Source organism: Cynocephalus volans, chromosome 5 (genome assembly GCF_027409185.1).
Source record: "Cynocephalus volans isolate mCynVol1 chromosome 5, mCynVol1.pri, whole genome shotgun sequence".
Lineage (NCBI taxonomy): Eukaryota > Metazoa > Chordata > Mammalia > Dermoptera > Cynocephalidae > Cynocephalus > Cynocephalus volans.
This window is the reverse complement of record NC_084464.1, coordinates 113,339,741-113,355,008: the sequence shown is the minus strand read 5'-3', so window position 1 is coordinate 113,355,008 and position 15,268 is coordinate 113,339,741. Positions and strand designations below refer to the sequence as shown.

Genomic DNA, 15,268 nt, shown 5'->3' with positions numbered 1-15,268 from the left:
AAGTTTTCACACCATTCCTTTCTACTTAAGCAACTATTTTATTTTGCTGAGGCTTCTTTTGTTCTTTTAATAGATGTTTTATTAAACACATATTAGGGTTTTGTGTTGAGTCCTGGGGATATAATGTTCATTTGAACACAGTATCAGCTCCCCAAGAATCTGCCATCAAATGGGAGAGTCAGATAAGGAAATAGGCAATTACAATACAAAATAGGAACTGAGGAATTAAGGATTAAGGAAGCCAACGTTAACTTTTTTAAAAATTGAACTAGCATGATTCAATGGAAAGAGCATTGGTTTTATATTTCATTGATCAGTTTTCAATTCCTGATTCAATTTCTTAATAGCTATGTGACTTTGGGAAAGTTAAGTTTCGTGATACTTGCCAAGTGGTACTAAGTTTTAGAAATAAATATATGTAAAGCACTTAGCCCAGTGCCTACTAAATAAATCATTTCTTCCTTTTTCCTAAGTCATGCACCCCAAAATTGTTGTAATTCCAAAGCCTATAAATAGAAAGACAATTTCTCTGGTCCCTACTTCCCAGGAGATATGAAAAGTGAATATAAAATTATTTTTAAGACATTTTGTGAACACTCTGCACATAAATTATTAGTAGAAATCAAATTTTATAATTGTTTCTTGTAAACTTTACCCAAAATTCCATTATTAACATATATTGACTTTAAAGGTAATATCTTAAGAACTTGCAAGATATAATGTAAAATATGTTACTACACTACAATTCTGTAATAACTGGTCTTGAGTTTATTTGTCAATTTAAGAGGGAATACTTCTCTATCTGCCCACCTCTCTCCCCCATAGTTTGCATACTAGTTGCTCTTAATCAAATTGTAGTTTATGTCCAGAAGGGTATTGCTTATAATCTTTATTCTTGAAATGTTTAAAAAGCATTCAAGTAAATCATCAGTAAATTGATTAAAAATATTTTCTTAAAATTTATTACTACAATTTGAATGTTCCCTAGTTGAAGAGTTAAAAAACTACAATATTTAGGAAATAGTACCGTGTTGTATTTAGAAATGAAAAGGCTAGGGCCGAGCCCGTGGCGCATTCGGGAGAGTGCGGCGCTGGGAGTGCGGCGACACGCCCGCTGCGGGTTCGGATCCTATATAGGAATGGCCGATGCACTCACTGGCTGAGTGCCAGTCACGAAAAAGACAAAAAAAAAAAAAAAGAAAGAAAGAAAGAAATGAAAAGGCCAAAGAACTTTTAACTGAAAATATGCATTATTTTCCTTTACAATTAAGTAGCATACTGCTTCTAAAAATAGAAACAAGTTGATATAACAGCAACACAATTTGCAATTCTTCAAAAGCCTGATGGTTGGCAGTTCAATTCAGAATATTGCAATCTGGGGATACAAATCTTATTCCATTATGTGCCTGATATTTCCAATTTTGCTATAGTTCATGTAATAACTTCCAGATATATTTGTTAATTATAACTATACCTCAAGAATAAGACAAGCTAATATTATTCCCTATAAAAAGTATAAACAGAAGTTATCAACAGAATGTAGAACTATTTTCTATGTATTTTATATAAATCATTCTAAATCATAAATGGGAAATGGTAATCAAACAGATAGCTACTTTCTTACCAAGAGAAAGGCCCTGTGAAGCCGAACAGGGATAAGATGTGAGGAAGGAGTTTGAGGATTGTGCTAGCAGGAGCAGCACAGTGATAGTGTGTGACAGCATGAGAAAAATGGATGTCTTCTTTCATCACTGCTGTTTTTCCTCTCTGTTTGAATTAGACAAATGGCATGTACCCAAGGGGATCTAGGGACAGTGCACTGAGGACATGAACTGCTTCCATACAGACCTGCCAGATTCATGAGAGTAATGGTGCATCTGCTTTTTGTTGCTGCTGTTTTTACTTAACCTTGTCGTGGATATGTTACTATTTCTGTGGCACTTCTTTTGTGGGTTCTCACTCATATTTCTTAGTCGTCACTGTGCTGGATTGTTTGTTGGCAAGTCAGTACCGTTCAACCCTTCTGCACCTCAGCGGATAGACTGGCATTCTGAGAAGTGTGTGTGCTTGTTTTGGGGAGGGTTCCCCCCTCTTATTATGTCTCTCCTTGTCCCACTCCACCAAACATAAAATTTATATATCCAAAAGTACATTACAGACAATTAATCTTTAGGGGTTTTTCCCTAATAGCAAAATTTTATTTTTATCCTCCTCCCCACCCGTAGTAGTAAAATTCTACACACTAGAATTGCTTTTACCCTCTCCTTTTTCCCAGAGCTGTCTCTCCTTGGAAAAGTCTCTTGTTTAAAAACATTAATGCCAAGACAGGCATTCACTGATATATTTAGTAAATTTTCAGGGAATTTTTGTAAACTTCATAGCACTGTGCTAAGTGGTATTATATGGTGATACAGTGAAGTACGTAAAACTAGTGGGATTGTGAGAGTAAAGTAGTCAAATATATTTTCACCAAAACTAATATTTAAATAATACTCCTGTGCTTATGTTTACAAAATATTTCCAAATGTTCTCTTGTAAAATGTAGTTAATACAGGTAACTTAAAATATGGGTTAATTTTCTACAGCTCTTACCTTAGATAAGCTGTATTGCCATTAGAACATTTAAGTGACTTGCATTCTGAGCTTTGTACAAAATTGTTAAAATGCATCTCAATACTAAACTTTATAATGTGTTACATTTTAGGTCAGAAGACATGTCTTCATCTACATGGCATCTTTCCTTACCTCTATGTGCCATACGATGGTTATGGACAGCAGCCAGAAAGCTATCTTTCTCAGATGGCATTCAGTATCGACAGAGCACTTAATGTGGCTTTAGGCAATCCATCTTCTACTGCTCAGCATGTGTTCAAAGTGTCATTAGTATCAGGAATGTAAGTATATGATAATATCTTTTAAAATTTCTATTTATCTTTATTTCTGTTGCTCTTCTAATAGAGAAAAACATATCCAATTGGAATATACTCTGTTCATATTTCTTTTACTTTTAGTCTTTAGTCTAATGGAACCGTGGTGAATTTCTTGCTATAACTTTTTCAGTAAATTTTTATTGCAATGAAAGATAGATGTCCAACAGTGGATTTTGTTTTAAACTTTTTCATTTTTCTTATTACTAGAACTATAGAAATTAATGTAATTCATTCAGCAAATATCTATTGAGCACCTTCTATGAGCCAGGCACTGTTCTAGGCACTTGGGATATATTGCTGAAAAACAAAAAAAAAATCCCTGCCCCCCATGGAGGTTACTAGTAGTAGGAAACAGATAATGACCAATACATATAACATGAAATAAATTTATTTATTTGCTACATGATAATTAGTGCTGTAGAAGAAAAAATGTAGAGCTAAATAAGAAGGATTGGTAGTGTGGGGTGGGGAAGTGGACTAGTGGCAGTTTTAGATAGGGTAATCAGGGAAGGTCTTATTGACAAGGTAAATGACATTTGAGCAAAGACTTGAAGGAGGTAAGGGAATAGGAACAGCATGGAGGTCCGGTGGTCAGAATGGAGGGAGTAAAGAAGAGTAGGATGAAATGATGCTAGAGAGATATGAGAGGATGGAGATCATGTAGGCCAATGGTTCTAGTGTCACCAGCATTAGCTTCACCTTAATATCCTTGCCAAGCTCAGTCATCAGCTAAGAGTAGCCTATGGAAAGCAGTTTCAGTTCATATTAAGTGATGGATTGGATTTCAATATGCAGTACCTGGAGTGGTTGTTCAGCTATACTCCCTGTATTTGGATATCTGAGAGGGTATCTTGAGGACTCCCCAACAGCCTTGCTGTACTTTAATTAGAATCACATTGCAATGGAAGATACTTCCATGGATCTTCCCTCCATCCCTCTCTCTTTCGCTTGGGATCAGACCAATATCTAGGTCTGGTGGCTATCTCAGCCTCTTATGGCTTCCTCCATCTTGTCTCTCACAGGTATTTCTCCTAATAAATGTCTCACACATTTGGCATTTACTTCTCAGAGGACTTGGACTAACATGCCTGGGAAGTTGGTAGAAATACATTCTTGGGTCCCACCCTAGTCCTACCAAATCAGAAACTCTAGCGATGGGGACCAGCATTTTGTGTTTTAATAAGCCTTTCTGGTGATTCTAAGACATGCTAAAGTTTGAGAATCACTGCAGTAGGCTATTCTAAGAACTTTAACTTTTACTCTGAGCTATTGCATGATTTTGAGCCACCATGGTCTGACTTGAAAGGATTTACTTTAACATCTGTGTTAAGATAGATTGTAGGGGGACAAAGGTAGAAGCAAAGAGAGATTAAGATTCTCATTACTTTGGGTGAGGAAATATGATGGCTTGATCTAGGTTAGTAGTAGGGTAGTAGTGTGAAATGGTAAGCTTCTGAATCTATTCAAAGGGTCAGCAAGATTTACTGTCTGATTGGGTGAGAGTTATGAGAGAGGAGTCAAGGATGACTACAAAATTTTCAGTTTGTGCTGCTAATAGGATGGAAGGTACAGATGGAGCAGACTGGCAGGAAAGATCTGGAACTCATACTGGAACATTTTGAGTTGTTTTATTTTGTATGAAATCCAAGTAGAGACCTTAAATCTGTCTACTTTCTTCCACGTTTATCTAGGCTTTCTCTGGACCACCACAGTGTTGTTTTAATGGAATTCCCTTCATCTATTCTTGTCTCATTCCAGACCAGTGAAAGTACTCTTCTTGTAAACTAGATCCTTTTAAAATCCTTGGATGGCTTCATATTTTTCATAGGATAAAATTTGAACTTCTGACCACAGCCTATGTGATATGACCCCTGCCTACTTCTGCAACTTTGTTTACTTATGTTCCATCCAGAAAAGCTGGTCTTCTTTCAGTTCCTCTGATTGGCAAGCTCTTTTTCACCTGTGTTCTTTATATATGCACTTTCCTTTTCTTCAGTGTTCTACCCTTCTCCAGCCTCTCCAGAGTTTTCTTTGATTACCCCACTTAAAATAGGGTTTTTTAATAAGTAGGGTATTTTTATTATTCTGTATCTCAGCCCATTCTTTGCTTCCTTTAACACTTAATGTATTTGCAATTATTCTAATTTTTATTTACTTAATTTTTATGTATTTCTCCCACTAGCATAAAAACTCCATGAGAAAAAGGACTGTGTTCGTATGGTTCATCATTAGATCTCTAGCACGTCGTATGATGTTGGACACTTAGTAGAAATGGCTCAATAACTATTTTGTTGAATAAATGAATGAGGTGAAAGTTCACCCATCCTATTACAGCATCAGTTATGTCAGAGATAATCATCAGCTTTATCTCTTATTTTTTAAAAATCCTTGATAGTTTCCAAGAACTCTCCTATATACATACTCATTTCAAGGAAATTCTATGGAATTCTGTAGACATGTTCTTGCCACTGAGCTACCATAATTCGAGAATCTCCTATAAAGAAATTCTCAATCCATCTATATCAGCTGAGATTTTTCACTAACCGTGCTTATTTTCCTTCATGTTGATATATTTAAAACTATAAGGTACCATTTTTTAAGCATAAAAACATCTATTTTCAAACTCTTCTTCACTCTACTCTCTTTCCCCCAAAGACTCTCCCTGGTGAGAAATTCTGTTGGTGAAATCAACTAAAGCCAATAGCAGTAGGTAAGAGTTGTGGGTAAAATTACGTAGAGACTGTCTTGGCCAGCAGAAGGAGAAAACTGAATGTATAGAATTTCTAGGCTGTATTTTGGGGCAAGAGATATGAAAACAGAATCCCAAATTTACAAAGATTTTTAGAGGTTTAATAGGTAGATATAATTTATATTTAGCTTCTAATTGTAAAAGATTGTTTATTAACACCTTTAAAGATTGTTAACCAAACCAAAGCAAAGCAAAGATTTCATGGACCACACAAATGCAGATTTAATTATTTTGTTTTGTTTTGTTTTTCAGTTATCTGGCTAAAGATAACCCATGTCTCCAGGCAGATATATATATATATATATATATATAAAGATATATATATATAAAGATATATATATATATGTATAATACACGCACACACACACACATGCACACACACAAATATATAAATACCATAGGAGGAGGAAGGACCATAGAGGTGAATTTTGCCAGTCAGAGAGAGATTATTCATTTAACGTTTCTTTCTTTCACCCCTTCCTTCATGGCAACAGAATGGGATGAACAGCAGCAAACTACACAGGAAGTAGTAAATGTCAAAAAAAAAAAGAAAAGGGATGAAGGGTAAGAGATAGGGAATGATGGTTAGAGAAGACTTTTCTGAAGAGGTGAATAAACTAAGCCAGAGGTCTGAGTGAAGATTGAAAGCAAGCCATGCAGAAGTCCAGGACAGAGCTTTCTAGGCAGAGGGAATGGCAGACTAGTTGAGGAGTGATCAAGTTAAAGGGCTGAAATGTTTAAAATGGCTGGAGGAAAAGGGAAGAGTAGTATGACATAAGACAGGAAGAAGAGGAACATGAGGAACCTTTTAAACCTTGGTAATTAGTTGGATTGTTTTTTAATGTAAATTACTTTGTAACAATCATACAGATGCTCTCACCTAGAGGCTTGAAATAGCTATAAAAAAAAAAGTTGTTTAAATATACCCAAATAATTACTCCTTTATTTGATGTCCATTGTGCTATCAGATATGACAGAGAAAGGTGGTATGCTAGTGAGAGTAGGTTCTATCTGGTGCCCATCATAAGGGGACAATATTTTTTAAATGAAGAATGACTGGGTTTATACACCTAAAGATTTAACCAGTTAAAGATTTAACCATTTAGTTACGGAACAACTCTAGGCAGACACAAAGCTGTTTATTTCATGTACACATTCATACCTGTTCATATATTGTTTTTACTTACATCATCTATGAAAATGGTGATCTGTATATTAGAGATATTAGTATAGTTTCAGATCTTCCAGAAATGACATGAGCCAGTTTATTTTATCTTACATTGAGGATTTCTCTCCCTGCCATGTAGTTTTTTGCTTTTCCCTTTCCTCATTCCAGCTGATGCCCTGAGAAAAACCCAGCCCCAGCATAATTAGGGTCCTTAAATAAGTCCATGGTTTTTTTCAGTGTCTTAAGTTCCTGTCTACACAATTTTCACAGGCTTCATTTGGTTTAGATGTGTGTTAAAGACTCATTCATATCAACTGCTGAAATGTTGCTATATGTCTATACATACATTTCTATGTATATTACATGCATACATATATATGTACAAATACGTAATATATAAATTGTCTCTGCCTAGTGAACTTGCAAAATTAGTAATAAATAGAGCAGAATAAGGAAAGTCATATAAGTGCTGTTAATTAAAGGACTTTGTTGGTAAAGAACTTTAGTTTTTGACAGAAAAAATGGGAAATGGGAGAAAGTGCCTGAAATGTCTGTTTCTCTCATACATGGTCACACTAAAGAAAAAAGAGCCACTTTTTAATAAGGTAATGATTATAGAGATTAAGGTGTAAGTGGTTTGTTGTTTCTTTTCGTCCCTAGTTATTTTCAAAGTGGTGTTTTAAAAACTTTTTTTAATGTTTCATTATTTCATATGTTAATTGAAAGGTTAATTGAAAGGTCTTGGTTTTTAAAAACAGTTTTTTGGGTTTTGGGGGTAGTATTTAAAGATAAGACTTAATTAGGCCAGCTGAGTCTAATTAGGGCAATAAGTTGCATATTTCATCGCTGATTGATGAAAATAATTTGAAATAATATCTTTTTTTTTTTTTTTTTATATTTCAGGCCTTTTTATGGTTATCATGAGAAGGAAAGACTCTTTATGAAGATCTATCTTTACAATCCTGCGATGGTGAAAAGGTACAAAGATAAATGAAACCAAAATATAAATAATTATCATTTAAATATTTTAATAATAGAAAGAAAAATCTAGAAGAAAGGCCTATATAGTTTATAGCATTATTAAAGAAAGAGGCTATAAAATATACATATATGTGTATAGAGAGAGACCCATGGCTTAGACTGTAGGAAGGATATTTTAAAGGTGAAGGGACTTGGTTTATGGCCTCTAACTGCTTCTTTCCCATCTTAGATTTAAAGTAAGGAGAGATGACAGCTGCTTCATATGATGTTAGTGCCCTTCTGGCCAGACCAGGTGTTCAATACTAAGAGAAACTTGCTGTTCAGTTTCAAAGCAAGGAGAAATGTGTGAGAGGGAGGCTAGAGTGAGAGGGCTTCTAAGATCTCAGAATCCTGTTGACTCCTTACTATATGTTAGTGAAATCTTATATCCCAGGTTTTTTGTTTGCTTTGGTTTTTGTTGTTTTCTTCTCTCAATTAGTCTCTCTGCTGTAGTTTATTCTCTCAATAATCCTGGAGTCCAGGTTATTGAGGGTAACAAGGGTACCTATACAAGAGATTTCAGTCATCCTTTCAGATTCAAAACAAGGGTTTTCACTGTATATGGTGACCAATTAGGGTAAAAGTGGCCTTGGAGGAGTGCTAGGGTTTTTTTGGTTTTGTTTTGGTTTTTTTCAGGCCAGTAGGGAAGGGGTTCCAAAAGTTAATCTTTTGTAAGACACAAATTGGATATTTCCCCAGAATGAATTAAGGCACTGCAAGAGGCACAACTACCAAGGACATGAGGTTTACTTTGGATTAACCAGTTGAGTGTATCATCAAATCATAGTCCTAATCCCAATGATTATTCTCTTCTCTAGTAGCCAGTGAAAACTAGTTTCCCTATTGCCTGTCCCTGACTTTACCTGAAATACCTTCTGTTACGTAGGTTACCAAAATAATTTTCCAGAATAGGCACACAGAGTGATGTTTCTTGTACCCATTACCATCTGCTCATACTCTCTGTGGAGTGCAAAAGAGCAATCCCTTTGGATTCTTACCCTCTCTCGTACATATAGTGGTAAAAGAGTAAACTTCAGTCATTTTTCCATCTCTTATTGACAAGTTGTGCTAGAATGGGAGCCATGTATAAAAACTCATAAATCTTTTTTATAAATAACCTATAAACTGTAATTCTACTTAAAGTATAAATATAATCTCTTTTTCTTCCTTGCCACTGTAACAATCAAATGCTAATTAAATTATTCCAAATAAGTTTGCTTTAAATTATATCACAGTGGCTATCTGAAATCCCCTGATTTTCTAATGGATTATTTCATTATTCACTTTTTATATAAATATTTATAAAGTGCCTATGTTATTTGATATACTATGCAAGTTGCTGGGTAAACAATGGTAAGCAAAGTTTGCATGGTTCCTGCCCTCAGAGAACTTACAACAAGCAAGGGAGAAAGAGTAAACAAGTAAACCAAACATGTAACCAAAAATTGTGATACATGCTACGAAGGTGTATTAGTCAGGGTTCTCCAGAGAGACAGAATGAACAGAATATGTTATAAGTATATGAGAAGGAATTAGGGGAATTAGCTCATGTGATTGTGAAGAAAGGTCCCACAATAGGCCCTCTGCAAAATGGATGCCAGTAGCGTGGCTCAGTCCAAGTCCAAAAGCCTCAAAACCAGGGAATCCAGTGGTGTCCTTGGTGTTAAGTCCTGGAACCCAAAAGCTGAAGTCTCAAGTTCTGATGTGCACAGACAGGAGAAAATAGTTTATCCCAGCTCAAGCGCATAGAGAGAGAGCTTCACCTTTTTTTCTCTGTCTTTTGTTCTTTCCAGACCCCCATCAGATTGGATGGTTCCCACCCACATTGAGGGCAGGACTTTCCCACCCGGTCCACTCAGGCCATCTTATTAATTTCTGCTGGAAACACCCTGATGGACACCCCTAAAAAGATAGTTTACCAGGCTTCTCAGCATTCCTTCATCTAATCAAGTTGACACCTAGAATTAACCTTCACAGAAGGAAAAGAATAGAGTTCTAATAAAAGAAAATACTTTCTCCTTTTTTGTTATTTTTTATTATACCATTATACATTAATCATTTGTTTTGTAATATTTAATTATAGTGTAGTGGTTAAGAGCTCAGACTCTGAAACCAGATTGCCTACATTCAAAATCTGGCTCTGCTACTTACTAACTAGGTGACTTTAGGTGAAATATTTAAATTTCTCTCTGCCTTAGTTTCTTCCTCTTTAAATAGTGCTGATGTCAGTACACATAATTCTGATGATTAAAAGTGTTGATATCTTGAAATCACTCAGAATAGTGCCTGGCGTATTCTAAGTGTTGTGTAAGTGTTGGCTATATTGTACATGTAAAATGTTAAAGTATACCTTCTGGACATTACACTCACTTTTAATTCTCTTCCCTAGGGACAATCACTTTAAAGAGTTTATATGTTCTTTTTTTAAATTTTATTTTATTTTATCAATATACAATGTGATTGATTTTTGTGTCCCTTTACCAAATCTTCCCTCCCCCTGCCCTCCCATCAACCTCATATCTGTTTGCTTGTCTTAACAACCTCAAGGAATTGTGGTTTCGTGTCTTCTTCCCACCCACCCACCCACCCCGCATTGGTTTGTGTATTTATTTATTTATTTATTTTTAGCTCCCACAGATAAGGGAGAACATGTGGTATTTCTCTTTCTGTGCCTGACTTGTTTCACTCTATCTAATTTTCTCTAAGTCCATCCATGTTGTTGCAAATGGGAGTATTTCATTCTTTTTTATAGCAGAGTAGTATTCCATTGTGTAGATAAACCACATTTTCCATATCCACTCATCTGATGATGGACATCTGGGCTGGTTCCAACTCTTGGCTATTGTAAATAGTACTGCAGTGAACATTGGAGTACAGGTATCCCTTTAACATGATGATTTCCATTCCTCTGGGTATATTCCCAGCAGTGGAATTGCTGGGTCATATGGTAGATCTATCTGCAATTGTTTGAGGAATCTCCACACCATTTTCCATAAAGTCTGAACCATTTGCAGTCCCACCAACAGTGTATGAGAATTCCTTTTTCTCTACAACCTTGCCAGCATTTATCATTCAGTTTTTTGGATATTAGCCATCCTAACTGGAGTGAGATGGTATCTGAGTGTGGTTTTGATTTGCATTTCCTGAATGCTGAGTGACGTTGAGCATTTTTCATGTATCTTTTGGCCATTTGTATATCTTCCTTTGAGAAATGCCTGTTTAGCTCCTTTGCCCATTTTTTAATTGGGTTACTTGTTTTTTTGCTGTAAAGTTGTTTCAGTTCCTTGTACATTTCTGGAAATTAATCCTTTGTCAGATGTATATTTTGCAAATATTTTCTCCCACTCTGTTGGTTGTCTTTTAACTCTGTTATTTATTTCTTTTGCTGTGCAGAGGCTTTTTAGTTTGATATAATCCCATTTTTTTATTTTTTCTTTGGTTGTCCGTGCTTTTGGGGTCATATTCATGAAGTCTGTGCCCAGTCCTACTTCCTGGAGTGTTTCCCTTATGTTTTCTTTAAGTTTTATTGTTTCAGGGTGTGTATGTAATTTTTTAATCCATTTTGAGTTGATTTCGGTATATGGTGAGAGGTATGGGTCTAGTCTCATTCTCCTGCATATGGATATCCAATTATCCCAGCACCATTTGCTGAAGAGGCAGTCTCTTCCCCAGTGTGTTGACTTGGTGCCTTTGTCAAAGATCAGATGGCTGTAGGTGTATGGGTTGATTTCTGGATTCTCTATTCTATTCCATTGATTCATGTGTCTGTTTTTATGCCAGTACCATGCTATTTTGGTTATTACAGCTTTGTAGTATAGTTTAAAGTCAGGTAGTGTTATACCTCCAGCTTTGTTGGGTCCGCAGCCGGCCAACCCGAACAGCCCTAGCCTCGTTCCTTTTGGTGGGCGAACGAATGGCCCGGATTACTCTTTCCCTCCAGTCCCCTTTGGAAGGAGACGCAGGAAGAGAGCCGTGAAGAGAGGTGAGCACTGCCGCCGGCCCCAACCAGCCCGGTTAAAGGACACTCGGACGCGGCAGGGGTTCTGTCGAACAGTTCCATTTATTATCACACAAGCACTTGCTTTTATAGGCAGATGGGGAGGGGAGGTTTTAACATAATCCTATCAGCTTAAAGGTCAAGGGCATGCATCCTGTCTCAATGCCTAGCTATTGCAATCTCGTAGTGTTCACGAGCGCAGAAGCACGTATTTGGCCAATAAGGGCTAATGCAAGGTTCCCACAGACACTCCCACCCTACTTCCTCCCGGCGCTGTCTTAGGCTGCCACGTTAATACGCCCTTGTGGGCCCATAATGGCGCAAGGTGGTGTTAGTTTTTTAAGGCCCGGCACAGCTTTATTTTTTTGCTCAGCATTGCTTTGGCTATGTGTGGTCTTTTCTTACTCCATATAAATGTTAGGACAGTTTTTTCCATTTCTGAGAGAAATGTCATTGGAATATTGATGAGGATTGCATTAAATTTTATGTCACTTTAGGTAGGATGGACATTTTCACAATGTTGATTCTTCCAATCCAAGAGCATGGGATATCTTTCCATCTTCTTGTGTCCTCGTTAATTTCTCTCAGCAGTGGTTTGTAGTTCTCATTGTAGAGGTTTTACACATCTTTGGTTAACTTCATTCCTAAGTATTTTATTTTTTTGGTGGCTATTGTAAATGGACTAGCTTTCTTGATTTCTTTTTCTGCGTGTTCACTGCTGGAGTATAGAAATGCTACTGAATTTTGTGTGTTGATTTTGTACCCTGCAACTTTGCTGAAATCATTTATCAACTCCAAGACTTTTTTTGTAGAGGCTTTAGGCTGTTCGATATATAGGATCATGTCATCTGCAAACAGAGACAGTTTGACTTCATCTTTTCCAATCTGGATGCCCTTTATTTCCTTCTCTTCTCCAATTGCTCTGGCTAGTACTTCCAACATTATGTTGAATAGGAGTGGTGAGAGTGGGCATCCTTGTCTAATTCCTGTTCTTAAGGATGATATTGGTAGTGGGCTTATCATATATGGCTTTAATTATGTAGAGATACTTTCTATCTGTACCTAACTTGTAGAGAGTCTTTATCATAAACGAATGTTGAATTTTCTCAAATGCTTTTTCAGTGTCTATAGAGATGTTCATATGGTCTTTGTGTTTGTGTTTATTGATGTGGTGTATCACATTTATTGATTTGCGTATGTTGAACCAACCTTGCATCCCTGGGATGAATCTCACTTGATCATGATGTATAATTTTGCATATGTATTGCTGTATTCTCTTAGCTAGTATTTTATTGAGGATTTTTGCATCTATATTCATGAAAGATATTGGCCTGTAATTTTCTTTTTTTGTTGTATCTTTGTCTGGTTTTGGATATCAAGGTGATGTTTCCTTCATAGAATGAGTTTGGGAGAGTTGCCTCTGTTTCAGTCTTTTGGAATAGTTTGTAAAGAATTGGTATCAATTCCTCCTTGTTTTTGTTCTTCTAGTTCTTTAAGGTGAAGTATTAGGTTGTTTACTTGCCATCTTTTCATTCTTCTGAAGTAAGCATTTAATGCGATAAATTTCCCCCTTAGTACTGCTTTTGTAGTATCCCACAGGTTTTGGTATGATGTGTCATTATTTTCATTAGCTTCAAGAAATTTTTTGATTTCCTGTTTAATTTCTTCTTGGACCCACATGTCATTAAGTAGAATGTTGTTTAATTTCCATGAGTTTGTATAGTTTTCAGTTTCATTTATTATTGATTTCTAATTTTAATCCATTGTGATCTGAAAAAATACATTGGATAATTCCAATTTTTTTGAATTTCTTGAGACTTGATTTGTGACCTAACATGTGATCTATCCTGGAGAATGTTCCATGTGCTGATTAGAAGAGTGAATATTCTGAGGTTGTTGGATGGAATGTTCTGTAGATATCTGCCAAGTCCGACTGGTCTAAAGTGTTGTTTAGATATTATGTTTCTCTGTTAATTCCTTACCTAGATGATCTGTCCAATATTGATACTGGAGTGTTCAGGTCCCCTGCTATTATGGTATTAGTGTCTATCTCATTCTTTAGGTCAAATAGTGTTTGCTTTATAAATCTGGCTGCTCCGATGTTGGGTGCGTATATATTTATGATTGTTATGTCTTCTTGATGGATAAATCCTTTCATCATTATATAGTGGCCTTCTTTATCTCTTTTTATGGTTTTTGGTTTAAAGTCTATTTTATCAGATATAAGAATAACTACTCCAGCTTGTTTTTCATTTCTATTTGCATGGTGTATCTTTTTCCATCCTTTCACTCTTAGTCTATGTGTGTCTTTACAGGTTAGGTGAGTCTCTTAAAGGCAGCATATGGTTGGGTCCACCTTTTTAATCCAGCCAGTCAGTCTGTGCCTTTTCAGTGGGGAATTTAATCCTTTTACATTAAGAGTTGTTATTGAAAAGTGTTGATTTACTCATAGCATTTTATTCATTTCTGTTTGGATGTCTGAAGTGTCTTTTGTTCCTTTTTCCTGATTTACTGTTTGTCTTCTGTATTTGTTGGTTTCTTGGGGTAGTAGATAAACTTTTTTTCTTTTTTCTTTTTTTTTTTTTCTCTTCATTGTTAACATTTTTATTTTACTAGTGGATTTTGGTTTTTCTTGAGTTTTTATGGCAGTGGTGGTTATTTTTCAGGTACCAAACCCAGTACTCCCTTGAGAATCTCTTGTAAGGGTGGTTGTGTGGTAGTGAATTCCCTCAATTTTTGTTTGTCTGAGAAATATACTGTTTGCCCTTCATTTCAGAAGGATAGCCTTGCTGGGTCAAGTATTCTTGGCTGGCAATATCTGTCTTTTAGTTTTTTGAATATGTCATTCCGTTCCTTTCTGGCTTTTAGAGTTTGTGATGAAAAGTGCAATGTTAGTCTGAATGGAGCTCCCTTATAGGTGACTTGATGCTTCTCTCTTGCAGCTTTTAAGATTCTCTCTTTGGGGCCGAGCCCGTGGCGCACTCGGTAGCGTGCTGCGCTGGCAGCGCGGCGACGCTCCCGCCGCGGGTTCGGATCCTATATAGGAATGGCCGGTGCACTCACTGGCTGAGTGCCGGTCACGAAAAAGACAAAAAAAAAAAAAAAAAGATTCTCTCTTTGTCTTAGAGTTTTGCCAATTTGACTATAACAGCATGTCTTGGAGAAGACCTTTTTGGGTTGAATACGTTTGGGGATCTTTGAGCTTCCTGAATCTGAAGATGTGTGTCTTTCCCTATACCTGGGAAGTTTTCTGCCACTATTTTGTTGAATATGTTTTCAATGCAATCTCCTTTTTCTTCCCCTTCTGAAATACCCATGATTCGGATATTTGATGGCTTAAGGTTGTCTGTTATCTCTCTTAGATTTTCCTCAGTGTTTTTAATTCTTTTTTTCTTTTTATTTGT

General features: G+C 36.2%; 1 protein-coding gene across 4 annotated transcripts in view; it reads left to right on the top strand.

The window, feature by feature from the left end:
* The window catches only part of REV3L (REV3 like, DNA directed polymerase zeta catalytic subunit), a 167,957-nt gene that overhangs the window by 54,665 nt on the left and 98,024 nt on the right, over window positions 1–15,268 (top strand). For all 4 annotated transcript variants that reach the window (XM_063098439.1, XM_063098440.1, XM_063098438.1 and 1 more), the window contains exons 2-3: window positions 2,705–2,894; window positions 7,751–7,825. In XM_063098439.1, coding sequence (XP_062954509.1) covers window positions 2,705–2,894; window positions 7,751–7,825 — 265 coding nt within the window. The remainder of the gene's footprint in view (window positions 1–2,704; window positions 2,895–7,750; window positions 7,826–15,268) is intronic.